General features: G+C 44.3%; 2 protein-coding genes across 12 annotated transcripts in view; one reads left to right on the forward strand and one right to left on the reverse strand.

The window, feature by feature from the left end:
• Positions 1-8,428, forward strand: part of PPM1E (protein phosphatase, Mg2+/Mn2+ dependent 1E) — a 68,355-nt gene extending 59,927 nt beyond the window's left edge. For both annotated transcript variants that reach the window (XM_055719187.1, XM_027806312.2), the window contains exons 3-7: positions 888-1,087; positions 2,814-3,002; positions 3,778-3,921; positions 4,236-4,329; positions 4,604-8,428. In XM_055719187.1, the coding sequence (XP_055575162.1) occupies positions 888-1,087; positions 2,814-3,002; positions 3,778-3,921; positions 4,236-4,329; positions 4,604-5,673 (1,697 nt within the window). In that variant the 3' untranslated portion in view covers positions 5,674-8,428. The remainder of the gene's footprint in view (positions 1-887; positions 1,088-2,813; positions 3,003-3,777; positions 3,922-4,235; positions 4,330-4,603) is intronic.
• A 2,274-nt stretch (positions 8,429-10,702) lies between these two features.
• The window catches only part of TRIM37 (tripartite motif containing 37), a 30,872-nt gene continuing 15,029 nt past the window's right edge, over positions 10,703-26,545 (reverse strand). The window contains exons 12-26 of one of the 10 annotated variants that reach the window (XM_055719125.1): positions 25,598-25,674; positions 24,936-25,115; positions 24,074-24,188; positions 23,638-23,850; positions 23,113-23,249; positions 22,317-22,414; positions 20,678-20,878; positions 18,274-18,585; positions 16,466-16,594; positions 15,309-15,495; positions 14,497-14,615; positions 13,990-14,079; positions 12,693-12,806; positions 11,821-11,905; positions 10,703-11,252 (exon numbers count right to left, since the gene is read on the reverse strand). In XM_055719125.1, the coding sequence (XP_055575100.1) occupies positions 11,222-11,252; positions 11,821-11,905; positions 12,693-12,806; positions 13,990-14,079; positions 14,497-14,615; positions 15,309-15,495; positions 16,466-16,594; positions 18,274-18,585; positions 20,678-20,878; positions 22,317-22,414; positions 23,113-23,249; positions 23,638-23,850; positions 24,074-24,188; positions 24,936-25,115; positions 25,598-25,674 (2,088 nt within the window). In that variant the 3' untranslated portion in view covers positions 10,703-11,221. Of the gene's footprint in view, positions 11,662-11,820; positions 11,906-12,680; positions 12,846-13,989; positions 14,080-14,496; positions 14,616-15,308; positions 15,496-16,465; positions 16,595-18,273; positions 18,586-20,677; positions 20,879-22,316; positions 22,415-23,112; positions 23,250-23,637; positions 23,851-24,073; positions 24,189-24,935; positions 25,116-25,597; positions 25,675-26,545 lie in introns of all 10 variants that reach the window. The other 9 variants (XM_055719148.1, XM_055719113.1, XM_055719140.1 and 6 more) reach the window with 9 other exon arrangements.

The following is a 26,545-nucleotide window of genomic DNA, read 5'->3' on the forward strand; positions in this document are numbered from 1 at the left end:
CACTCCCTGTTCTTTGAGCCATTCCTCCTCCAGGAGTGACTGACACCCATGGATTGCTGCTGTTTAGCCTTGAAGATCTCTGGCTTTGGTCAATGATCATGTACAAAGAGATCTGGATGTGTTCAGCTCTGATGCTTACTTTCTGTTTTCCTGCTCTGCTTTTCAGAACAATCATCAATTCCCTGACTTTTCACGTTTTAAAATTACTATTTCTCAGGAGTGACAGTTTAGTATTTTTTAAATTTAAGACCTTTGTCGTTTTCTCATTTGCTTATGCAGTTTTCTTCGACACACAGTCTAGTCAGGAATCTGGAAATAATGTTACGAAACTAAGAAGGTACCTGAGTGTGCGCACTACTAAACGGGTGCACTGCCAAAACATCTTAAAGTAACGCTCCTGATTTCTGTAGATTATTTACTACTGTGTGGCTTCAGTTCTGCAGTGAGGTGTTGTCTGGAATCGACAGTTTGGTCTAAAACCAATACATCACTGTAATGGATCGTGGCTTTCGTATGTGATGCTACATGCCATGACAAAGTCCTGTCAGAGCTGCCATGGCCCCGCTGCACCACCCCGTGCAGTGACCCAGGGGATCAAACACTGAGGGAAATGGATTTGCTTTTCTTTTTTACTGATGCTGCAAATGAGTTCCCCAAAGGCATGGGGGAATGCTTAAGTTAAAAAGACAAACAAACAATGAGCTGCTTACTGGCGAATGCTGATTATGGCGAGTTTGGCTTCCTCTTTTTATGCATCAGAGCCCAGAATTTCCCTGCTGACATCCATTTCAGCCACGTGGCTAAAATGGTTTTGTAATGTAAGCAAGAAAAAAATTATCACTTACTAATGCTCTTAGCCTTTCATTTGTGGTTTTTGCCTTCCCCAGAGATTGAGACGGTGAAGCTAGCCCGCTTAGTCTTTAGCAAACTGCATGAGATCTGCAGCAACTGGGTGAAAGACTTTCCGCTCCAGCCGAAGCCCCACCGCTACTACGAGACATCCATCCATGCCATCAAGAATATGCGCAGAAAGATGGAAGACAAGCACGTCTGCATCCCAGACTTCAACATGCTCTTCAATCTTGAGGTAAAAAGAGATCACATGGAAGACAAATACATATGCTAAATTCAAATTCCATTTTGGGGGAAATTTAGGCAGGCTTCCATTGTGGAAATGAACGCCATACCTGTGGGCCTGAGGACGATTGACAGTCAAGAGAGAAACCTGGTCTTAAGTCAGTTCAGTTGATATTCTGTAACCATAGCAGCAGTGTGATGTGGTTTCTACATAGGGTATGTAGAATAAAAGAGCACTTTTTACCGACTTCTGGTGAAATGTCATCTAACCTAGAAGGTTGTACCTGGCCCATCCTGATGTAGCCACTCATGCAGCGGCTGAAGGCCTGACATGCTGTTGTGCAAAAAGCAGCCCTGCTTTTGTGAGTGGCAACTGATGCGCTGCAGTACCACGCGATAAATCGAGGTAGGAGCCTCTCTTTGGCTGAAGGTGCCCAGGTGCAGAAGGGGGTTGCCAGCGGAACTGAGGAAGGGGTTCACCTTACAGTTCATCATGGAAGCCCATTGTCTACAGGGGTGGGTCTGTACTGCTTTTTGACCCTTTCTTTCAAGAATAAGGAAGGAAAGTTTTAAAAAAACCAAACCAAAACAACAAGCAAACAAAAAACCAAACAGAAAACACAAAACTTTGAGGAGAGTGGGGTGCAGTTCACACAAGAATCTAGCAACATGGGTACTTTGGAGGAACTGGGGCCAGACTACCCTTCACTAATTTCTCTATGTGGCCATCAGTCAAACACTCAGGCTTGCTCTTCCTTCAGATAGAAAACCGGACGCTGAAGAATGGCAAATAGAAGAAAGTGGCAAGAATTTTACCTTTAGGATCAGAATGCTGCCTAATTGATACTTTATTACAACCTGTCACTTTAATAACCATTTTCTGCCCCACCCACATTCTTGTCTTTAAATGATATTAATGCAAACAGAGGCAGGTGTTTCCTTTGCCTGTCAATTGTCAGCTTTCTTATTCCAATTTGTGTTGGAGCCCATTACTTAAAAATTACAATGTACAAATATTCTAGTCATTGAGATGGCTGTCAAGGTTGAAGTGGCGCTGACTGTGGGTTGGTGTGCTCTATGTATGAATAGGCACAGGAGTTGCTGTCTCTTGGTACAGCATTGTTTCTCTGTTTGAACAGATAAGGGGAAGCTGAGAAAACTGACTTGAAGATGAGTGATTCTGCTGTATTCCATTTTTGAATGTAATCACAATTATCTGATGAGAGAGCACATGCTGTTTTTTTAAAAAGCAGGCATCTACGGTGATACGGAAGAATGAAAGCAGAGGCTGGCTGGCTTCACTTTTTACCTGTACTGGCATTTTATCCCTGGTGGATTCCAGTCTTGATGTAGACTTCATGCAAACTGGATTGGATGTGCTTCTCTCTCTGTGGTTTTTACCGTCACAAAAACTCCTGTACGATTTGATGAGAATGGCACTTTTCATTTGAGTTGAGTGACTGAATGGTAACAAATGGGACATAAGGAGCACTGAGAGCGCTACGCGGGTGATTCTTGCAGTTTGCAGGTACAATTCATCAGCAGTAAGGTGGAAATTTCCCATTGATGGAAGTGAAGATGGTCCCAGTAGCTTGTTTCTCCAGTGGAGATTCTACCTCTAAGTGTAATTAAGTGACGACACCATGAATCTCAAGTTCAAAAGTTTTAAGACAATCTTATTAGCTGTTTGCATTGCCTTCTCCCGAGTTGTTTTCTCAATGTGTTTCTGTTGACAGGACCAAGAAGAGCAAGCTTATTTCGCAGTGTTTGATGGCCACGGGGGAGTGGATGCTGCCATCTATGCCTCCATCCATCTCCACGTGAACATGGTCCATCAGGAGATGTTTCAGCACGACCCAGCAGAGGCACTGTGCCGAGCTTTCCGGGTGACCGATGAGCGCTTTGTCCAGAAGGCAGCCAGAGAGGTGATTTGAGTTACCTGGGCTTGACCCTGAAAGTAATCATCTGTAAGCCTGTCCTTGTTAGCAGAGGTGCTCCAGGTCTGTGCCAAGTGCAGGCCAGGGGCAGCACAGAGCTGTCCATGCACAGCCCGTAGAGCCGGTGCCCACTGGTGGGCTTCTCCATGTTCCGTGAAGATGTCAGCCTCCACTTCTCACAACATCCAGTTCATTTAGAAGGATGCTGCTGCTACTCAAACCTATGCTAACTAGGTTCAGTCCTTGGGGTGCTTTTTTCCCTCATCTCTACAACATACATTTTTCTTAGCTCCAGAAAGGAAGAATAAACGGGTAAGTGACTCCCAGGCTTCCTAAACTCATGCAAGGGCCAAGCTGAGTGCAGGGAACTCGCAATGCTTACAAATAAACCTCCCTCCGAGTTCATTAACACACACACATTTCTATCGGCAGATAGGAAACAGGCACGGGACGTCAACTAGGAGAGTAGCACGGCAGATCGCCAGCAGAGCCCGGCTTCTGCAACGCGATTCCATGCAGGGGAAGTCCCGGGGCAGAATCGATCACTCGCGTTCAGCCAGGTTGGCTCTGAGGGGCCGTTACTTCTGAGCGGTTGTAGCCATAAGGAAAGCGCTGCCTGTGCCTCCCTGGGAACAGGCTGTGGATTGGAATATCAATGTGTTCTGTCCTTGAGTTAAGCAGGAAAATACTTAGAACTTGTTCTTATTTACTTCTTTAAAACTTGGGGCATTTTTTTTTAAACTTTCATTTATTTTTTTTCCAGAGCCTGCGTTGTGGAACCACAGGGGTGGTGACTTTCATCCGAGGAAATATGCTGCATGTGGCTTGGCTTGGGGACTCCCAGGTTATGCTCGTGAGGAAAGGCCAAGCTGTGGAACTGATGAAACCCCACAAACCAGACCGAGAGGTGAGAATGGCCTGTTTTAAATGCGCCTGGGCAGTGTTTACTGCTGAAGCTGACAGGTATCAGCTTTATGTGGGATGCTGGGACACTGAGTGGTGCCTTGCCAGTGTCTCCTGGAGCAGTGGCATGTGTTCCAGTTATCCCGGTTTGCTTGGAAGTTGGTAGGGATTTGTGTGCAAATCCTTTGTTCTCATCTGTTGGGCTTGTGGCCTCCACCGCGCTGTGTCTGTGCAAACCCCCAATGTTTACTAAGTGCTGGGCATGCGGCGGCAGCGCTGAACGCTCTGTCCAAACAACTCTGTTGCCTTGCTGTTTAGGATGAGAAGAAGCGCATTGAGGCGCTCGGCGGCTGCGTGGTCTGGTTTGGAGCCTGGAGGGTGAACGGGAGCTTGTCAGTCTCCAGAGCGATTGGTAAGAGGGGACTTTAATTCCTTTTTTGAGAATTGCTTTTCTTTTTAATTAAAAGCTTTCAATTTTCTAGTGATCAAAATTTGAAATGCAGCTGAAGATAGACCTGAGAGTGATAACCTCTGGTTTTTTCCTCTGCAGTTTGAGGGAATAATTTCCAAATAATTGCTTTAACTTGGGGTAAGAGTCACTGGCTTCACGCTGTGTTAATAAAAAGGTTTCCAGATGCCGTGGCTGCAAACCCACGGTCTTGCATATCTCTGTCGTTTTCCCACAGGGGATGCTGAGCACAAGCCATATATCTGTGGGGATGCAGACTCTGCCTCCACTGTACTAGATGGCTCTGAAGACTACCTCATTTTAGCCTGCGACGGCTTCTATGACACAGTCAATCCCGATGAGGCAGTCAAAGTGGTGGCTGACCATCTAAAGGAGAACAACGGCGACAGCAGCATGGTAGCACATAAATTAGTGGCGTCTGCTCGGGATGCCGGTTCCAGCGACAACATTACTGTCATTGTGGTATTTCTCAGGGACATGAACGCAGCAGTTAATGTTAGCGAGGAGTCAGACTGGACAGAGAACTCTTTTCAAGGTGGGCAAGAAGACAGTGGGGAAGATAAGGAAAACCATGGAGACTGCAAACGACCATGGCCCCAGCACCAGTGCTCAGCACCTGCAGACCTAGGGTATGAGGGACGCGTGGATTCCTTCACCGACAGAACTAGCTTGAGCATAGGGTCCAGCATTAACCCGTTTGATGATCCAGGCTATTTAGACCTGACAAAAACAGAAACTAGTACAACTCAGAGTGCCAAATGTCTGCCACCAATCCAAGTGTTTAGTCCTGGCATACCAAAGAGCGCGAATTTGATCCACGGCTTAGCAGTGAAGAACGAATCACCGGAGCGCAGCACGTCACCGATCTGTGGACAGAGTGATCCCAGCGAGTACAACGCTCCTCTTAGTTTGGGTGCTGCTGGGCAGAGCATCTACAGGGTGAAGGGTTTATCCCCCATCTTCTTTGGGCTGGAAGATGAACTGTTCAAATCCTTGGGAAAACGAGCTGTGTTCTTTCCCTTCCGGCTCTGTAACGGGAAGAGACGACGAGGAGCCAGGCTCAAACCAAAGTTTCACACGCCGCTCTTGGCTCGTGAGCCTTCCCATATAGAAGGATCGAGTCTGTCCTTACCCGTCCGGGGCTGCCGTAGCACGAGGTTGTCGGTAAGACACTCCCCGTGGTGGAGGCTGGCTAGTCATAACGCTTACAGTGAGAGCATGTTTTTGATGCGAAGACAAAGTAATTGTATAGCAGCTTCATACCTTCATCAATGCTGTAACATGTAACCATCCCCCTCGTGTTCCCCTGTCCGACTCCCAAAGTAGACATTCCCAAAATAAAACTGGCATCATCAGAAGGCGAAACAAGGCGGGCATTTCAGAACTGTACTCCAGTCCCCTGCAAAGCTCAAACCATGTGTAAATAGATCTAGGAATTAACCAATGTAGTCATTTCAATCTCAATGAAGTTTGCTGGTGGTGCCACCCAGAGCAATGCCACAGCCACCCGACCACCCGCACACACCAGTATCGAGCCACATTCACCAGTGAAAGCCAAACAGCCGGTTCACCTGGAAGGACACGGTTAGGGAAGTGTCTTTAAAAACACAGAGATTGAACCTGCCTGAGATACGTCTGTGGAGCAATATGTAAAGAAGGATCCTGGTTTAGAACTGCCAATTTTTTTTTTTTTTTTGGGGGGGGAAGTTTCCATAGAAGTCAAGGTGTGGGTTGTGGGGTTTTTGTGTTCTGCTTTCTGTTTATTTCAGGCGAGCATTGAGGCGAATTAGAAAATGACATCCACTTTTGCAGGTAGACGACTAAAAGCCATACAGGGTTTTACCAGGTAACTTGGGAATGGACAAACTGAGCTCCTGCTACTCTGTTCTCAGACTCTAGTTGAGGTACAGACTTATTATTTACCTGGGTTTTTTTTCATGTAACATAAAATGTGGAATATGAAGAAAAATGGTTTTTGTAGTTTTTAAAAAAATTCTTTCCTATGGCTAGAAGTGCAGTGTAGGGAATTTCGTATCTTTCTGGTGCTTTTAGTGGCATTTTTCTCTTTGTCAGTTTAGGAAACCGTTCTCAATTAGTTTTGATTGAACATGATTGTGCTTAATGCTTTGAGCCAACCTCTTTCCACCCTAACTTCATCTCAGGTCTTAAAAGAAACCAATCCGTGGAGATGTTCCGTACGACACTACTGTCACTCAACCAGTCAAACCAGAGAACTGCTTGCGAGAGATAATGAGCAATTTGATGAGCTGTTTGGTTTCCGTAATGATTTCTAGATAGCAAAGGCATAATTTAATATCAAGCTGCAGCACGGAGTATGGCAGGATGCTGTGCCTCCAGGTAGCGCTCCTGCTGCAACGTGGTGTATTCCAGCAGGTGTAGGAAGGGCTGCCAGGCTGCCGGAGCGATCCAAAGCAGACGGAAAAGCTGTGGACGCAGATGAGCAGGGGCTGCGCTTGGGGTTTAGTGGAGAGGGTAAAACTCCCTGACCAGCCAGAGCTCTGCTTCGGTTAACCCGGGGTTCAGGAAGGAGGGTGAGGAATGTCAGGTGCCCTTTGCCCTTCTTTCCATAAGCAGAGCGTTACTGATCAGACTGGGGAACCAAGGTACCCACCAGCTTTCCCCTGCTCTCGGGGAAGGGTTAACTGGGACATAAGTAAGCAGACGATTCCCATCGGCTCCACTAAATACACAGCCCGTTATTATTCTTTGTTACAGTAAGACATTTGGAAGAGTATGAATAAAGTCCTCATAGGCATTTATCATACAATTCATACCATTTTAGCAGTAACAATAACAGTATTAGTATTTAGCTAGAATTTGCGAAGTATTTTAATACTAAGTAGTCAGGAGATTATTCAACACAACGAGATGGCAAGGTCTGAATACTGCCAATTTCCGCTGCTTCTACCTTTGATGCACTATTTTAAAAGCAATCTGACGAACAGCAAAAGGCTTTGTGAGTAACCAGGAGTTGGAGTGTGGCTTTAGATTCCTTTGATCTTTTTCAGACTTTTTGTTTAATCTTACGGGATCATTGGCTCTTATCTGTCATCTTATTAAGCCTTAGCTGTTGTCAACGTTCTCTTTAGCTGCAGCATACGTTCCAAGTCAGATTTACCGAGGAAATTTGAGAAACCATGAAATGGTAAAATATGCAACTCTGGGGCATCTCTGCGCTGCCTTTGTTTTAAATTCTTTGCAGTAATAATGATGCATTGAAAGTCCATCTTATAGCTGACTGTCGCGCTTCGGAGAGAAAGGTGGTGTAAGTGCAATTCTTTGGGGGAATAAAGTAGGGTGAAAAGCTGCTACGGATGAGAAAACTTCTTCCCAGCCTGCAGGAGCAGTGGAAGAGCGCTGGACTGCACATGTGCTGTTTTTGGGAAGGATCTAGCTTTTTAGGTGTGGATTCATAAATGATAATTCTGCGACTCATACCATTTATCTCGCTAGGAGAAAAAAGAAAAAAATCAAATCTACCATCGTAGTTCCAGTGTGGTCAGGTAAAAACATTGTATAGATAGCAAGTGTTCATTTCTTCACTAAATGCATATTTATAGAGTAGATAGGAACCATTTGTAAGGTAAGTCCTTTAAAGTTCTATAATATTAAAAGTAGTGGTTATTGGTCTGATATATGCTGCTCTTGATTCTACACACTAGACAAAAAAGCAGTGCTTTGTGAAATGCAGTGTTTTCTCTTAACGCCACTGGTGATAGGAAGTAGTTCTCTTCAGTTTGGAATCCTGTGCCCTTATTTGCTGCTTGCTAACGTAAGCAATAATCCCTCTCTAATGGTATCTAAGTGTTCTGTATCTCGTACTTTGATCGTCCATCTGGTGACAATGTAAAAATATTAGGCTAATATAAAAGTATCTAATTGTATTTATTAACTGTTGATACTGAGATTCAGTCTGTGACCTGTGTTTTGTATTTTTATCGTGTATCTTAGTGGTGGTGAAATTTGTATAACAAATCTTTCCAATAAAGAGCTGAAGTATCCCTTTTCCGCGTTAACACAACCCGCATCAGTTTCAGTTTACGAGTTAACCGTGTTTGCAGAACTAGGAGGTAGGTAGTGAAAACATTTTTTTTTTCTTTTTTTTTTTTTTTTTTTTTTTTATTAAATTGTGTTAGTTTTGAGAAATGGCCTCCAGGCTGTTTGTCTGAAGCTGCTCAAAACTCACTCGTAAGCTCTTCACTGTGAGTACTAGCGGGATTCACTCGATCCCCACTCTGGTAGTTTCCTGTGTACACTTTGTAAATGTGCAACTCTGAGGAATGTCTGCGTTGCAGAGAGCAGTATAGCACCAGACCAGGGAGCTGTTAACAGTTTTGATTTGCACTAAAGGTGGGTGGAAACGCATGTATATAACTTTTCTTTACCTAGAAGTGCCATCCATTGTCCTTGCAAGTTCAAACCATTCAGTATTTGAGTTCGATTGCGTTGTAACACCGAAGGACAATGTCAAAGCCGACTTTAACTTACGCCACATTTATAGTGGTACATCATCATAGAAACTCCGCTCTGTTTTTGGAACACTGTGTGTCAGTGAGAAACGCGTTGTCCTATGGGCAGATAAGCTGAGGCATAACGAGTTCTGTGTTTATAGATATGGCTGCTGTAGTTCAGGTCCACTAAATCCTCCTGACCCTGGCAATGTTCTGCGGGAAAAAAAATTAATGAGAAAGATTGGTCTAAATTAGGGGCTGTTTTAGCACAATTTATTCACTTGGAACTTGTCACGTAAACAAAGCCATCGAAGGGGATACTGCAGCTTTGTTCATGCCTGTAATTTAGGGCAATCTTTCTTTAATTCATATCCTCTCTGCAACAGGAACAAAACTTTCTACCCTTGTATCATGTGCAATAAGTAATAACGAAGCATTGACACAACCTCTCGACTTTAGCGTTCATCCCCTTTTCCAGCCCTCGCTAAGCAGGTGATCGCACTATACTTGCCAGCATTAAAGCTAAAGAAAAACAAACAAACCCCACCGATAGGGTCTAGTACAACTGTTGTATGTCACAACTGCGTTCTGTTGGGTTTTTTTCCCTCCTTTATGCTAGAAGACATCTTGGAACAAGAACAGGGGGAGCTGGTTGAGACCACCCTGAGCACTTCTACTCCTGCACGAGTACTTGTGTAGATAGCCAGGCGTGTTGTCAGCTGCTGCACTGGGTGCTCCTGTCAACCTTTCTGTATTATCTTGTTCATGAAACTAACATGTTCTTTATGAAGTGAATAAATTAAAGCTAACCATTTCACAGCGCTGGGACTTTCCCTTGGCAATCTTGTTCTACAGTTCACATATGAGTTTAGTTATAACCATGTATTAGTCATCCATCTTTTATTTATGAAAGCTGTTTATACAGGAAAAACTGTTGAAGTTTTACCAATATCTTAATAAAACAGTAATTTAAACCACACTTCAGATAGTCTGTTTATTTAAGAGCCAACAAGAGAGCAACCACCATCAGACTTAAATGTCTTTACTGGGGTGAAAGCAGACTCCTGCACGTGATATACGGCAGCAGATGACGTCATCTAGCACTGGCCGATACAGGCCCTGTACGGTTACCCAGGGCCCACGGCAGCCCCAGCGGGAAGGGGCTCTTACAGCACGGTGTAAGTTAATTCCACAGATAAATAAGCTTTCCCAGCCTCTTTTCCCTACCTCTGGTTTAAAACCCAGTTGCGCAGCCCCTAGCTCTCCGTGAGGTGAGCAAAGCACGATGGTGCCGGCTCCTTCCTCGCCCCATGAACGCTGGACACCAACTCCAGAACAGATTGTGTGGCTCATCAAAACCAATCCCCTTCAGCTTGGGCCTCTTAATAAGAGCAGAGCATCTGTGAGTGCTGAAGAGGCAGAGCTCCATGATTACTGCTAATTGAGCTGTGTATAATAACCACCATGCAGCCCTGTACAAGAGTAAACACTCGCACCGCACTGCTGTGGTGTCTGGCTTGTCACCGGCGGTGCAGCCGTTACACCGCCAGCCCCAAAAACAAAACCAAGTTTGATTAGAAAGCGCCGATTCTCTTCGCTGCCTGTTTGAATAGGGAAGGTTTAAGGATGTGGTCTGGCTTCTACTGACACAGCTTTAAAAAATGCCAGATGGATTTAAATGCTTTTCATGGAATAATTCAGGAAAAAATGACAGATGTAGGGCAGGAGAAAATTCCTCTCTAAGCACTCGGGCATTACAGCAGCTCAGTTCAAAGCAGGAAGCTGAGCCCACCAGCAGTTCCTACCATTTTACTTAGTTACACACAAACATCTAAAACTTCACATCAGATTTCAACATTAATTTTATTAACAAAGTGCAAACAGTTTTAAACTAGGAGTTGTACAGCACTTACACCGGGACAGTCACACAGAAACAAGGGTGGTAGGGCCAGCCAAGACGAGGACAGCCAGCGGTTACAGCTACTCATGCTTTGTCACTAACCAGGTACTCAGCTCTCAGCAGAGCTTCACAAGGAGTTTAGCAGCTCAAAATGCAACGCACAGTGGCAAAGAGTTTGGCAATGGGGGTAGTTGGTCCACGTCATGGGCTGGGGAAAACAACTGCCGTGCCAGCGGTTCTACCCCAACACCCTCCCGGCCACATCCGCAGGATTCGGCAGTCTGACACAACCGGCTCACACCAAGTAAAATGAGGACATTGACGCACCTGTGGTTATTCCACCACCAGAACAGGGGACACATTCTGAAACAGGGCTCCAGCACCTCTCAGGCAGTTTCTTCAGAGCATGTGAAGCCGGCAGAGCCAGTGGGAACGCAACCTTTAGTGTAAGGGCCTTCAGAGGTCACTTTGCCCCACTCACAGGTTTAAGACAACTGTAGAACCACACAAGGGTCACTGACGGCATGGAGCGCGCACACAGCCAGAAACAACAGCCTCAGACTAAGCTCCAGAGGGTAAACGCAGCTTTTCCCAGGGACACAAGCCAGCAGGTCTTCAGGCCCATTCTCTATCTGCTCCAAGAAAAGCCAGCTTTCACTGACCACCCTCTGAGCACGACAGCTTTAAGGCTTCAAGCAAACCTCATCTTAAGTCAAAATTTTATGCCAGGTAATTAAATCCAACCCCAGTTTCCTACTGATGATTCTGTAAGCAAGCAGAGCGCAGCCAGTCTGCCCTCAGCACCATGCCCTTTCTAAAGGCCGCCTTAAAAACGCAGGTAGCTGCGTGGTCCTGGGGAGCCCCCCGAAGCAGAGCAGGGGTCACCTGTCCCCTGTCGGTCTCCTGGGGGCAGATGGCAGCACATCAGATGTGCAAACACTCGCCCCTACTCCCAGTAAGCCACACAGTGCCCCTGACCTCTGCAGCGGGAGGAGCAGCAGGGGAAGGTGCGGCCCCGAGGCCACAGCCCCCTCACAGGCCAAGGCAAATGGTTACTGTTACCTGGTGCCGTCTTCTCCAGCCACAAAGCTGAGATCGTCAGCGCTGCCTTGATCACCTTCCGGGAATGCAGAGCACCGCTCCGAGGCTGCAAACAAACCACACGAGGAGCCAGTCACCTTTGCCAGGCAGCAATCATGTCACCTGCGAGGCCCGCTGGGCTGCACCTCAGCCCCAACCCACCCGTACGCCATGTGCTCGATGCTGCTAAGGCTGCCACAGGGTCTTAAATATAAGACCCCTTTAAGTCAAGCACAAGATGAGCAATGTTGGGATGAGTTGTGAGGTTTCAGCACCTGCTGCAGACATAGCAAAGCAGCAAACTCCAATTACTGAGACCAGTTGTCAGGCCATGCCGCTAATGCGGTGTGGGAGGCTAATTCAGGCCAGAAGTCAGCCTCACGCAGTGGCAGCGATCACCTTACAGCTTTTAATGTGATCAGAAGGTTAAAGCTTTTCAAACAAATAGGAGTTTCTGAAACTCCATGGAAGTGCTCAAAGCATATTCCTGCCAATTAAGACGCAAATCCGTGTCTAAGGCACCGGTTACCTCCCTGAAAGGAGCCTACTTACAGTGCCCACCCTGGAATGGGGGGAGCTCCAGTGCAGGACTAGAGCTACAGGTTTGCCAGCACCTCCCTGGGCGATTCACCTGAACTGACTTCTCAAGGCTAGAAAGAGTTTCCCCCTCCTGTCTCGATCCATTTGTAATTGGGATCCCAAAAGAAGAGTTCCAAATCTTACTGGCACTTGCTTGAGCTTTAATACCTCTGAGCACCCCCGTGACCTCTGCGTTTGCAGCGCTCTGTACTAGCGGGGCTCCGAGGCAGGCTCGCGGGGGTGTGCAGGGAGGGGGCTCTCACCATCAATTCTACCTTCGCCCGAGGACTGGGCAGAGAAGGCGTGGTTAAACCCCTCCGAGGCAGAGGTGGCATCCTCCTGCTCTTCATTCTCTGTGTCACATTCAATGTCACTGTCACTGCTCATGCCTGGTAGGAGATTAAGGACACGCTTCTGACATACCCCAGCTGCAAAAAAACCAAGAAGCAACCCAAAACGACCCACAAGGCCAAAAACATGGCAGTAACACCTATGTAGCTTAAGCATTCAACTTTTCCACACGTAACAGTACCAATAGCAAGTACTGAGAGCCGGCAGGAGCATGTTCAGAGCTCAGGGTCTTTCCCAAAGCACCAAGAAACTGGACGGAGCAGCAGGTACCAGCTCTGCAAACAGCCTGGTTTTGCTGTGCAGCTCAGCTGAGGAGCAGTTCCGGCATGCCACCAGCTGAGCGCACTCGGGTGTCCACAGCTCCTTCCTGTCTGAGCTGCGCCCTGCCAGGCGCCAGCTGCGCTGTCTGCCTCTGTGATGAGGGCAGGAAATAAAAGTTGTCTTTTTTAACAATTAAGAGGCAGAGTAACCCGTGAAGCAGAGGCACCTACAGACCCTTCAAAGAGCAACACTCTGTCCAAGCCACACATGCAAACCCCACGCTCTTCCTACAAAAATGAACCACAGTTGCTGGTAATCGAGATGACTTCTGTTTTGCCAGACCTTGAGTGTGCACTCAAGGCAGCCAACACTCTCCCTTTTTGTAGGTGCATAGCTCTGTAGGTGACAAAAGGTGTTTGCTCAGTTCCTTTCCTTCCTAAGAGCTGATATTACTAAGAAAAGTAAAGCAGGTGCCAGCTCTACTGCAGTTTCTCCTCTGAAAGGGGAAAAAAAAAACCCCTAACACACTAGTATTTGTTTCCTGGGGTTTTTAACAATGAAGTGTTTCAGTTCTTAAAACGTTTTCCTATTGGGCTCTCTGCTGTAATAGGAGAACTGCGGGAGCGCATCACAATCACGCTGCAGTGACTAAGAGCACAAATTCAGTTTTGTCACTGAGAGACCTTCTGTAAATGCCAACTCCTACACAATATTGCACACTGCAGATAGAGATGGATGCTGGCACCTTAATATAGGCTTTGCGCTACAATTCAGTCATTGAAATTCAAATTAGTGCAGGGGTGGAAGGCAGGAGAGTTTTACCAAGATAAGAAAAAACTCTTCTACGTGGACTTTCAAAAAAAAAAAAAAAGCAGTAACATTTTTTTCCAGCACGGAAAGGATGCAGGAAAGGAGGGGGAAAAGTTTCCTCCAAGTCTCTAAGGAAACCGGCTTACGTACCAAAATACCCAACAGGAATGAAGTGTTGGAGAGATTCTAGTGCAGATGTGGAGGTAGTTATCAATGTGGCTTGTCCCTGAAGGCAGAAGACTTAAAAGCCAAGGTCACTACTATTTTAATAAGACAAGAAATCCTTTCCCACTGAACACCAAAGCAAAGACCCTGAGACATGTCAAGAGGTACAAGAAGCAACCAGTAGCCCGGAGAAATAGATGGCACCGAGTAACATTATCTGCCCAGTCTTCACCTTCCTGCTGCTCCATGACACCACTATTTCTCCACAGACAGCAGTGCCACAGAGAGGTCCTCTCCACACTGAGATTTATACAACAGCTACCAGATGTAACAGCAAAGTTCAACAGCCATGAAACCAGGTTTTGGAGTTTGACTAGGGTTCTTTTTCTCCCTCTTTTGCTTTCCCCTTCAAGCTACTCCCATTACAGGAATGGATCAGCACAGACAGGAGTGCTGTCGCACTGCACTTGCCCTCTACAACACCCCATTTACCTTCCTCCGGCCCCGCAGAAGCACCTTCCGAAAGCATACCCTGCACGTCACCCGTTTCAGAGCTGTTTTCCAGACCACCTGACTGTGCTCCTTCTGTACGACATCCTTTTGAATTTGATCTTAAGAGTTTAGGAGAAATACAAAAAGCCATGTTAGAAATTCAGCTTTAATCCAGCTATGGAAATAAATCCTTTTAGTGCCACATCTAGTTACATCTAGTTTTACGCATTGTTTCAGGTCTCTGGCATACCCGCTTAAGCCCCCAGCTTTGATTGAGAAACACTTAAAGTCTTGAAAAAAACAAAGTTGGAAAAGTTTACCATGAGTATTTTCCAAAAATGGTGACTCTAGTTATTTAGAGAAAAAAACCCAACACCCGAGTGCTCCATTGCACTTTGCTCAGTTAGCCAGCAGGGAGTTATTATGAAATTGCTGAGAGGCAGAGTCACGGTGAAAAATACTGTCTTAAATGAGGAAATCAAAACTGGTAAGATTTAAGTTAGAAGATATTTTGCAAGGAATAGTGGGAAAACAGATGCGCTTGCCTTTCAAATCAAAGTGCCAAGACTACATCCATGGCTGATCAAAATAAAAGAAAAAATAAAAAAAAAGATGAGATTACTTATAACCTAGTTATAAACCCAAAAATTGATATCCAGAGGGAACGGCAGCAACCAAGCAAACTTCAAAGTAATTTCTCTTCCATGCTACAAGTACCTGGGTTTAGTAGATTAGTATTTTTTTTCCCTAGATCAAGGGAAGGGGGAGGGGAGGGAGGAGATAACAAGAAATAAAAAGAATAAAACCCTTACCCTAGAGCACTGACTTTTCTGGTCTTCTCTACAGCAGCTAAGCCATTTAAGCCAGAAACTCCCGCATCGGAATCTGAAGTTTCACAAGGTCTTTCCTCTGGCTTCGGCAGTGCCTCGGAAGCACCGCTGTTAGCCAGGGGCCTAGCAGAGTGATGCCGACTGCTCAGCTTTGAGCTCCCTATGCCACCTGAGAAAAGAGAGAGAGAGAAACTCAAAGTACATCGAGCCTTATTTCAAAACACTAAACATCCAGTTGCTTTACATGACCAGTCTGGCTCCAAACAAGCCCATGCACAAGCGCATCTTCCTCACCCTCACTCTTAAAACGTCCCATTCTCAAGCCAACCCATGGCACCACACACCATTTGATAGCCACTCCCTAACACACAGGGCTCCCGCTTCAGCTGCCATTTCTGACGGGAGACTCGGCAAGTACTGACGAATTCTTCCCCATCTTACGTAGTTACCTTCTACTCACCTTCTGGTAACACAGACACCCTCTTCACTGCCATTTGTCCCCGCTACAGAAGCGAAGCCGCCTGGCTGCAGCAAGGCAGCCTTGCTCATCTCGGACAAGGGTGACAGCAGGCACAAGGTTACAGTTACACTGAGTAATAACTTTACGGTATTTTCCATTTCTCACCCAAGCCTTCTGCATCTATTAAGCATTATAAGAAAACAACTGTGACACCCCATTCATTCTGTGAACACTCGAGAGGGGCAAACCACCAATTCCCGTGTTAGGTATTACATTTCATGACCACTTAAGGAAGGGCACTGTAAAACCTGGGAGCAGCAATACCATACCATTCTCTCACCACATGTATCTGGAGTTTTCATGAATTCCCTTTAAGTCAAATCGCAACTTAAGCCTGGGTTCATTTTTTTAGATCTGTGATTTTCACTATAAATTTAGCTCCTGAAACATCTTCATAGAGACTGGAAGTAACATACATATTTACATTCTGATAAGTCAATGGTGCAGCACTGTTTCACAGCCAATCTGCCGTGAAACAATAACATTAACTAGATCTGAGAAAGGCTCCAGCCAAGTTTCAGGGAAACTTCAGGTGCCAAGTAAAAGCTTTCTTGAAAAGCTTTTGTACCAGAGATGCTAAGATGCGCCCCACCACACAAGTAAAGATGACCCTGTTTACCTTCAGCAGTCTGACTGTCTCCCTTTAAACGCAGACCGCTGTCCCCAAGGTCCATAGCTCTTCGTAAAGACAGACTGCCTGCTGCTCCAGAGCGAAGAGGTTTGGGTGAGTTACTTTTCTTACTTGAAGCTGCAAAAATATTTTAAGATGTGACAAACGTTCGGTCAAACTGCTGCAGTCTTCATGCTTGTTCTGAGTGAAGTTAAGCTCCGTATTAGTCTCATTGCTCATTACCTCCCAATCCCACACACAACTCCCATACCCTTCCCGTCAAAGATGTGGGCTACAGGGAACCTTCGCTGGCTATGGATGCAGCCAAGACTGCATGAGTCATGTCCACCTGCCTTACACTAAGACATCCTTCAGAGAGCCAGCATCCAGGTTCTTTCAGCCATCCTGGAAGTATAAAAGGTAAGGACAGCCAAACCTGTCCCTTTGGCTCTTAAATCAATGTCCGAGGTAACAAAGAACCTCAAAAGCAAGAGTGAAAGGCAGGTTATGGGACTCACAGGCTTTACCACTTCCCAAATTAACCACTCTGAGTGTGTGTCAGTGTGGATCCTGCTGCAGAAACTCCTCTAGGTGGAGAAATAGAGGAGCAGTAACACTAAGTTCTGTTGCCACCACACCCCACAAAGGCGGGGGATCTAGGCTTCAACAGCAATCACAAGATTGCTCCTGTTTTACAGAGCACGGTCCCTCCCATTCTGATGCAGAACGAAGCGACTGCCCACTGCCTTAGTAACCTTTGAGGAACGAGGCATTTGCTAAGGAAAGAGGTGGTATTAAAACCCACACAACACGCAAAAGCTAGCACTTCCAATAAAGTGGTTTGATCTTTCCGTGACTTATTCACGGCACAAATTCATGGCTCCAAACATTAACACAACTCTCTTAGATGTGCACCATCACAGAAGAAATTCTCTGCTCTGTAGGAGCGATGAAATGCAAAACAGACCTTTGCTGGAGTTGCAAAAGCCCTGTTTTGCAGGTCAGTGTTGGAATGGATGGAGAACAGAACTATTCTACTGGTTCTTTAGTCCACTCCTGTTTATAATCCATTTCTTGCTCGTCTTGCTCATCCAAAATACAAGCAATAACTTGAACCAAAATGCAGAAGACTGGAAAAATCATCTCTCCTAGGCAACAGGGAAGTGAGAGAGGGTGAAGCATGACTGCTTTTATTCAGGAGCATAAGCCACAAAGCACTGGCACAGCCTTCGTGCTGGTATCCAAAAGATTCCACACGGGCTCACTAGTGCTGCCACCAGGACTCTGTGGCAGTACTGGAACACACCAACAGACAGGCACCTCTTTGAAAGAGGTCACCTTTCAAAAGGCCAAGTCCCTCCTGAGAGAATTTTGGCTTACTTGAATTTCAGCAAGATTTCAAGTTATAAAGCACAGCAAGTCTGAATTTTTAATATTTTTTTTTTTCACTGGCAAGCATCATGAAACATCCTCAAGTTCACAGATGAGCCTGATGCAGAGCTGCTGTCAACAAGAAGTGACCTTCAGCTGGGGTCACTTTGATACCGGATTAAACTTCAGAACATTCTCACTGCATTAGGTGTGTTACCGGTTGTGGAGCAAAAGTCTTGGTGCTTTTACTGAGAAGGGCTGAAACCAGTTTCCGTAACATTTACTGACTCAAAGGCAGTGCAGGTTTTGTTTCTGGATTTTTACAGCTGAACTCGAGTATAAGTAACTACAAAAGCTCTATGTCTAGATGCCTGGATATATAAACCAACTATACAGCTGGCATCTGTAAAGCTGACATTTAAATCCCCCCTTTTCTATGCACTTACAATTCCTTATGTAACAACTGGTAACTGAAGATTTTGTCAGTAGTTCCATTCCTATTTCTTGCAGCTTGCTGCAGCTGTCCGTTCCGCAGGCAGCCAGAGCGCCTTGCTCAATGGAGAAGAAGCTGGGCTGTCCATCGCATGAGCCAGCATTGCTGCTCCTCACTTCTGACAGCTGGTTTTTGACATCAGACATTTTGCTTCGGACTTCAGCCATCTGTGTTTTAAGTCTTTTCAGCATCTTCAAGTCAGGTGGCACGCGCCACATGGCCTGGTGTCTCCGCTGATCTCGATCTTTTAGAGAATAGGATGATGCTTTACCAAAGGAAAAGTTAAAGAACACAACAGGTAAGTCAAACTGTTCTCAAAACCAGACATCTAACAGCTGTAAGAATTCTACCCTTTGCCCTGCTATAAAAACGAAGGACAGAGACACATCCTTCTGTACTGGTCCAGCACTGTATTTAGGTTGCCAGTGCTGCACGGTGAGCAGGACAGCAGGTTTTCATTCCCTGCCTGCCACGGAAGGTGGCCCCAAACGTGCCCGCTGGAAGCAGCAAGGCTCGCAGTACTGCTGTGGGAGTTCTGATGGCAATGGAGCTACTGCTCTGTATTGCCAGACAAGCTTAAGTTCACAAGCCTGGTTATCAGTTTATGTCAAATTTGTTAGTGTTTTTTTATAGTATTTGTTAAGTGTGTGTATAAGATGCTCATACCATCAACGTATCATGTTAATGTATAGAGATCAAGGAAATCTGAAGCTAGGGAAGGAATTCCCTTAAGTACCTAACACCACAAGACGATGCTGAGGAGCTAATACCCAAGTAAGCTTACATGCTGCTCACTGGAATTAGATCAACTTTGATGTCTATTTGAAGCCTTATAAATTCTGTAAGTGTTTCACTGCAAATTCCACTGTTCAAGACCCTAAAGTCAAGTGGCTCTCAGAAACCTTCACCTTAGGAGAAGTCTGGCAAACTCCAGATGTAACAGCAGCTTTCTCATTGTTAACTGACTCGAATAAGCTCTGGGAACAGTCAGACCCTAAGGGAAGCTCAGCAGAACAGGTAATTTCAGCTGTAGCCAGTAGCTAGATGACCAGGAAGCTGTTTAGCACAACAGGAGAGGTTAATCTTGCTCGAGCAGCACAGCACAAAGCGCAATGCCCTCTCTTAAGGTCCTTTTGTCTAGGCCTTTTTCCAGGTAAAACTGAGCTGACACTGTTCGTTTGCTGCCTCCCCTTTCTGTATTTACGGAAGTGACTTCCATTTTTGGAAATAAGGATGACATTCAGCTGAAAATTCATCTGTTTATGTGACCACATTTAAAAACCTAATCACAAAGGAACAAACAATTTGAGCTAGCTTTTACATTCAGTAACACTAATGTCACTGTTGCAGCAAAAGCAAGGATTTATTTGTAGCAAACGGACCATTATTTCTCTTCTGTTCTACAAAGTCACCAAAATGGTTGTTTCAGAATGACCCGAAATAAGATGTTGAGGTAGTGGGCCAGCTAGCTCCAAATAAGTGTTAATCATGACAAATGTGTTATTGAGCTTGATTTCATTTTAATTCTTCACTAACAAAACAAGAGAAACTAGCAACCTTCAGTGTCAGCCACGAGTGCCCGAACTGCCAGCTCTCTCGCTTTTGCTGCACATTTTTTTAATTGCCATTTCAGCTGAAGGGTCCTAAAAGAGTATTTGTGGTTCAGTTTAAGTCTTGAATTATCTAAATACCATCACTATTTTTGGCTCCTGACATTTTGATCCATTTTTAATTCTCCAAGTGCTTACATATGCTTTTCCAGCCTTACTACTACACACATTTTTCTAAATCTAAATGTCTTTTTCACACAAAAGTAAACTCCAGGATTTATTTTCGCATTAGTATCACTGTGCTCCTAGAACTCAGCTTCTGAGTGTACAAAACGCGTGAAGCAAGAGGCGTAACTGCTTCCTCAGCAGACAGATGTTTTGTGTTGGTTAGTCCTTCAGTACTAACCTCTTCCAGAAAAGGGCCTTTCCTTCACCTCCCACAGTTGTAGTCAAAGAAATTGTGTGAACTGTGTATCTATAGCGCTGCTACATGCATCAGCCAGCCAGTTCAGTCACGGCCCCCAAGAAAAGATGAGAAGACACCCCCCCCCCCGACACACACTTCTGCTTTTAGTCGAGTCATCTGGCGCTCTCAAGCTGAGGCCAACCACTAAGACAACAAACGTTTGTCAGTAAGATGCAGCACACAGAGCACAGGTGAGGATACGACGTCCAGCTCTCAACGAGGACTGCCTGCTGCCCTCTTCCCTCCTTCCCCTCCTCAAATCTGCTTCGAACTCTGGGAGTGCATTCTCAGAGACACTCCCAGGTTGGAATTAAACCATCCAACATATGATGTACAGTTACCTCTGTTCTGCAGAAGGGAGGCAGGTGGACGTGGCTGCAGGCCCCAAAGGTTTTCCATACCATTTCTGTCTTTTAGATCCAACAAGTGGATTAAAATTAAAGGATCTATATCTAGCAAACTGCTACTAGATGTTGAGCCTAGGGCACTTCCTCCTCGCCTTGAAGGTCTTCCACTTGCACTGGTGTAGCCATGGCTAGTACCTGAGGGAAGTCACAGAAAGAGAGCATGCATATACGTGACACAGGTGCTGCATTATTCCCTGGACAAATAAAGAGACAGGGTTCTACAAGCAGATGAGGAATGAAAACATTCCAAGCAACTTAACAAGACACCAGTATTATTTCATGGATTTATGGATTCTGAAAGCAATCAGATACCCTTCTAACTGGAAGGTTAAGCCAAAAAGCACCAGGCTGGGGGGGGGGGGGGGGGGGGGGGAATATTTCACTTCATACCTTTTATGTAAATCTCTTAATATTAATAAATAGATTGGTAAACGGATCAATACACAAAGCATTTATTCTGAAGACATGCACATCAACTTTCTAGGTGTCATGTGTCCCTCCCCACAATTAGATTAACAAAGGGGGGATTTTCAGTCATGTTCTGCTCTGTGTTACCATGTTCCCATTACATAGTGGCCAAGGCACTCAAAAGATGAAGAGAACACTCAGAGACAATAGTTAGATCTGTGAGATTAAAATAGTACAGTTTAGAAGAACACCTTTCCAACACAGACAGGTGACACTACTAACCTTCAGACTGGAAAACAGCACAAGCAGGTCAATGCAAAAAGCTCAAGTGAAGAGGTTGTGTCAGCTTTTACAAATGCTCTTAAAAATGACTTTTTAAAAGCTCCAAAATAAATGTTGTTTCTACAGCCACTGTGCCTCTCTCCTCAAAAGGCTATCCTTTTGGAAGGAAACAGACAGGTCCCTCAGCTTCCTAGGTCATAAGAAATTTTCCCAGTTGTTTTGAAACAGCAGCTAAAAACAGGTCTGTCCTTCAAGCACTAGCAGACGTCCACAGCAGCATAAAGCCCACTTCCAGTGAATGCCACTTCAGGTATCTTTGCCAGAAATAAATACACTTGTATTCCATATACATATTTTTCATTCAGAATCTTAATAACCTATGACTAATTTGGGCTATGATCATCTCCAGGCTGCAAGAAATCTTAAGAGTGCCTTTTCATTACTGCATTTAAACTCCATTTCTGCTGGACTGGTTAAGGATTCTTTACTTCATTCCCTCCACATACTTCAGGTTTTACAGTGCACTAAAACCCAAGTGAATGTGTCACACATTCAGAGGCCACACAGACATCAGTAAAAGTTGCTTGTCAGTCTGCTTTAGACCAGAATGGAAGGGGTTTCAAAGAGGCAGAAAAGCTTCCCTCCAAACTTATGCATCATTTTTAAACAAGCAGATTCAGAAGATTTACTCCCCATTATTTTTTTATTGAACCAATGAAGTGTTTCTGCTACACTGCAATAATCAGTACAAACCACATGATGCAGCATTTCCAAAAATAGAAATGCCTGCAGAACATGCAGCTTGGTGTTGCTTCCAAGAACAGGGGAAGGAATCCAGCAATGTATCACATACACAGGAATTCTGAAGGCTGTTTTTTCATACCTGATGCTCCAGGAGTAGCAGCAGCTGCTGCATCCTCCATCAGATCTCCTTCCTCCAGCTCCATATTACTGCTATATTCCACATCATTTTCTCCAGACCTTAGGAGTTCATTGGGATGGAAAGAGGAGAACAGAGTTACTAGCTTTTTTCAGCTCTTGTTAAACATGGCACATGCCTTGACAAACACACAAAGTGCTGTAAATAGTATTTTCTGCATTCCAAGCTACACAAACTGAACAAATGAAAGTATGTTAATTAAATGACTGACTCACTAACCAAGAGTCCAAAAGTGCCATACGTATCTAGACTGTAAAATCTGATCCTGCAAACTTCTATATTTGTATGTGTTACAACACATTCTCATGTTTTAATGAAGATTCTAGGATCTGACATAGTCTCAGCTAAAAACTGTAAATGTTCTAGTTTAAGTAGCTGTCCTCATTATCACTCTCCTACTACTATACCCTTCCTAATACCAAACCTTCGTTACAGTGCAGAAACAGATTTCTTAATAGTGTTTTCGGAAAGAACCTTCACAGACTATCACTTGTCAAAGACAGAATACAACACTAAAATAAAGAGATCAGAAAGATAGTAACTAGCTGGCCGAAAAGTCAACGTTTAGCATTAACTGTATCAGTTTGTGCTGTTTCCAGGAGAGGAAACACCCCTCCCATTGCACTGGAATCCCCCTCACACTGTATGGCGATGTAGCAAATGAATCAGTTCCACTGGAATTAGGATGATTACCCTGAGAGACAAGGTGATGGTCTGAAAGGCATTTTCAGTTACTTACATAGTTTCTTCATCAATATCATTTTCTTCAGTGTTACTAGTTGCTGTCGAACTAGCTGAAGAGCTGCTACCATCAAGGTGGTTCACCTCATCTTCTCCAGCAAGATCTATATCCAAGTCACCATCAGAGAGCTCGTGCTACAGGAAAAACAGAACAAGTCCTTATAAAAAGAAACACCTCAGTGGCACTTTGATGGAGTCACAAAAGCTATGAACAGGAACTCTCTCTCCCAGAGTATCACACTATCACACAGGAGTTCGGAGGGTCTCAAAGCACAATAAAGGCTGGTGGATTTTTCAGCTGCAACCTGGAAACTTTTTTGTGGTGGGATCCATTAGCTCTGTGCTGGAACATCTCACTAGTGTCATCTCTCACTGCTAACTCTTGAGTGGCTCATCTCCTGTTTCCATACAGATGATAAAAAAAAATATCTACTTTACAATTCAGCATTTCACCTGTTTCTACTACTATCCTATCCTAAAAAGCTACACATAAACAAAGAGGCAGGAAAATGGTAATTCCTACATTGAAGTCTTCATGCTGGATCTTCTCTTCCTCCTCTTCCTTGCTATCTCGCACTAATCCTGGAGTAGCAACACTCTCAAGTAGTACTTCAGTGCTTTGTCCAGATTTCTTTGATCTTGTTTCTGGACCATCGTCATTCTGGGGACTAAGATGAGTGTCTGGAGGTGAAATGCCTCGTGATTTCTGAGTCCGTGAAAGTTCAATCGCAAGCCTCTTAACAGAAGGATACACAAAAGTATATATAGAAGATGACAATGTAGCACCATCAAATCCAGTAAGTTTGTTGAGTTGCATATATACTATTTTAGTAATGCCAATATCAAACTAACAATAGCAACCCAAATAAACACAATTGTCAAACATGAACACTGTAATCTAAACCAGGTAATTAGTGGTCAGTAAAAGGTGATTTTACACTAATATACCTCGCACTTACTTCTTTCAGGTTATTTATTTGTTGGATGTAACTTGTCTGAGCTGCTTCCAATTGAGCAATGTACCAGTGCTGGTCTCGGCACTTTTGGAAGAAGGTTGGCGAGCGCACCTGGAACCTTCAAAGGGATATTTGAAAAGGTTTTTTGGGTTGTTTTTTTGTTGTTGTTTGGTTGTTTTGGTTTGGTTTTTGTGGTTCCACCCCAACCCTGCCCCCAATCTAAAGAGTCCTACAGAAGAACATCATACAGCCTGAAATCTAGTGATGAAATAAACTTAACAGACAAGTACTCCTACGCTCAGTACCCTCAACGCACCGAACAGGTGCAACAGTAAGTATTTTGTAGGAGAGGCAGCTGTACGAGAGGTGGTTATCTTCACAAACCAACACTAACCAACTGAACATGCTACAAAGTGTGTAATGGGAGCAGGAGTAGGACCACAGGGAGAACATTTGAAGTGGATGGGTAAAGCTTCTGTATTTTGTCATAACGTTGTAATTGCCATTGACAGTATTCGTTCTCTTAAATTACAGGCTTCCTTCATTCCCAAAGTTCCCCTAAAACTACAATTTTTTCTTAAGAGGGGGAGAAAACACTTTTTTCCCTAAATCAGTTAGCTACAGATCTCTAACACAGGCTTATTACTGTCAAGTGCAGCTACTTCTCAGAGAAAGAGATGTATTTAAAGTTTCCACAACTCCCTTCAGCACATTTTCTTTAAAGCTTCTGACAGTGAAATCCGTTTATGACAAAACATGTCACAATTACTTTACGTTCAACTACTTAATTAATTCCCATTTCAGTGGTAGGTGTGATGCTGTGAAATGACAGCAGAAGAGAGCCCCACTGGGCTGTCTCCCTTACCTGAGGATCACAGTGTCATTCTGCCTGTTTAAGTAGCCCTCGTTGGCTAGCAAGTCTAAACGAAAAAATCTGTTGTAACCCCAGCATTCTCCAACTTCAAAATCGGAGGCAAACTCTCGAATTATGTTTTTCGTGGGATCGTTGGTGGACTGGTGAACCATTTCTACACGGTACTCATACCTACACAGGGGAAGATCACAGGTATTAGTAGCAAAATAAAGATGTCAGAATTGCAGAACGCATCAAGTTTAAGAGAACTGTGCTTCCTGGGAGGCCTGCATGCCCAGCTGAAGAGGTGATTCAGTCTGAAAATTGTACTGAACGCTTGCATAAACAGTACAAGGAGGAAGAAAGCAGTAATAGGGAGCAGAGTAGTAAACTAACTTGAGGGTTGAATACTAGGAGACAGATACTTTTACCAGTTGTTGTGGCAGCTAGCTTTTCATCTTGAGAGAGCCACTGAGTAACAACTTTAAAAATACTACCTTTGGGCACGATTCAAAGCTCAATGGACAATAGAAGTCTCACTGTTCTTCTCAGGAGAACTCCACAGCCGTTTCTAGCAACACTACAGAACTTGAGGTCATTCTTTGGAAACTTCTGCAGATGCTTTGCCCATAGGAAAAAACCAAACCAACTACTTTTACTACAGGTTTGCTTACTTGGATGTCTCTGGCAACCCAGCGGACAGCTCCAAGAACACAGACAGGTAGTAGCCCCGTACCACTCCATTTCCATCCTTGAAATAAACAAGATTGAGATATAAACTGATTAAAATAAGAAAACAAAAACCAGAAAAGCAAAACTAAACACCTTGATCTATGCCTGAAGTTTAGAAAACAGCTTCAATCAATACAGGATTTGCAGCAGCAGTCTACTTTGTAAGCTACGGGTTTGATTTTTAGTCTTCTGTGATGTAGAACTCTAACTTGAATCAACATGGAGTTTGCATCTGGAAGCACATATGCAGTCTAATGTTGGTATCTCAGATATGAATCTCAAAACAGAGCTTTAATTACTCTGCTAACACTTTAGGGGTTCAATTAAGTGTAAGACAAGACACATTTGTCAGTGTATCAGAAAAGCTTATTTAACATAGAAAAAGCAGTAAAAAAACTCATAAAATCTACTTAGCAGTTTACTACAGTCAAATTCTTCTCAAATTCTCAACATGAAAACAGCTCAGGTTAAACATTAGTTCTGAAATATTTTTACACACAACTGCATTTCAAAGCTACTTTATTTTTGAAAGAAAAGCAATTTTTTTAGAAAACACATGCAATATGAAAAAGTTAGGTCAGTTAACTGAGAAACAGTATTAGAATCACCATAAAAATTACGGCAAAACCTCCATCACACTCACCCTAACGAAGGATGAAGAATGGCTCAACTTGAATCCTCTAGGTTGAAAAAACATTTCAACTTACCATTTTAAAAAGTAAATTTTGATGCCTTCTGACAGCACACCTCATGTAGTCAATCCTGAATTTACAATACTCTAAAAACTTACACTGGAGCCCACGTCTGCATTGCAAGAATACAATTCTGTGCACACGTGGGCTTAACAGATTCATCCATTTCTCTGAAGATGCCATGTAAATCATCAACAA

Source organism: Falco cherrug, chromosome 1, assembly GCF_023634085.1.
Source record: "Falco cherrug isolate bFalChe1 chromosome 1, bFalChe1.pri, whole genome shotgun sequence".
In the NCBI taxonomy this organism is placed as follows: domain Eukaryota; kingdom Metazoa; phylum Chordata; class Aves; order Falconiformes; family Falconidae; genus Falco; species Falco cherrug.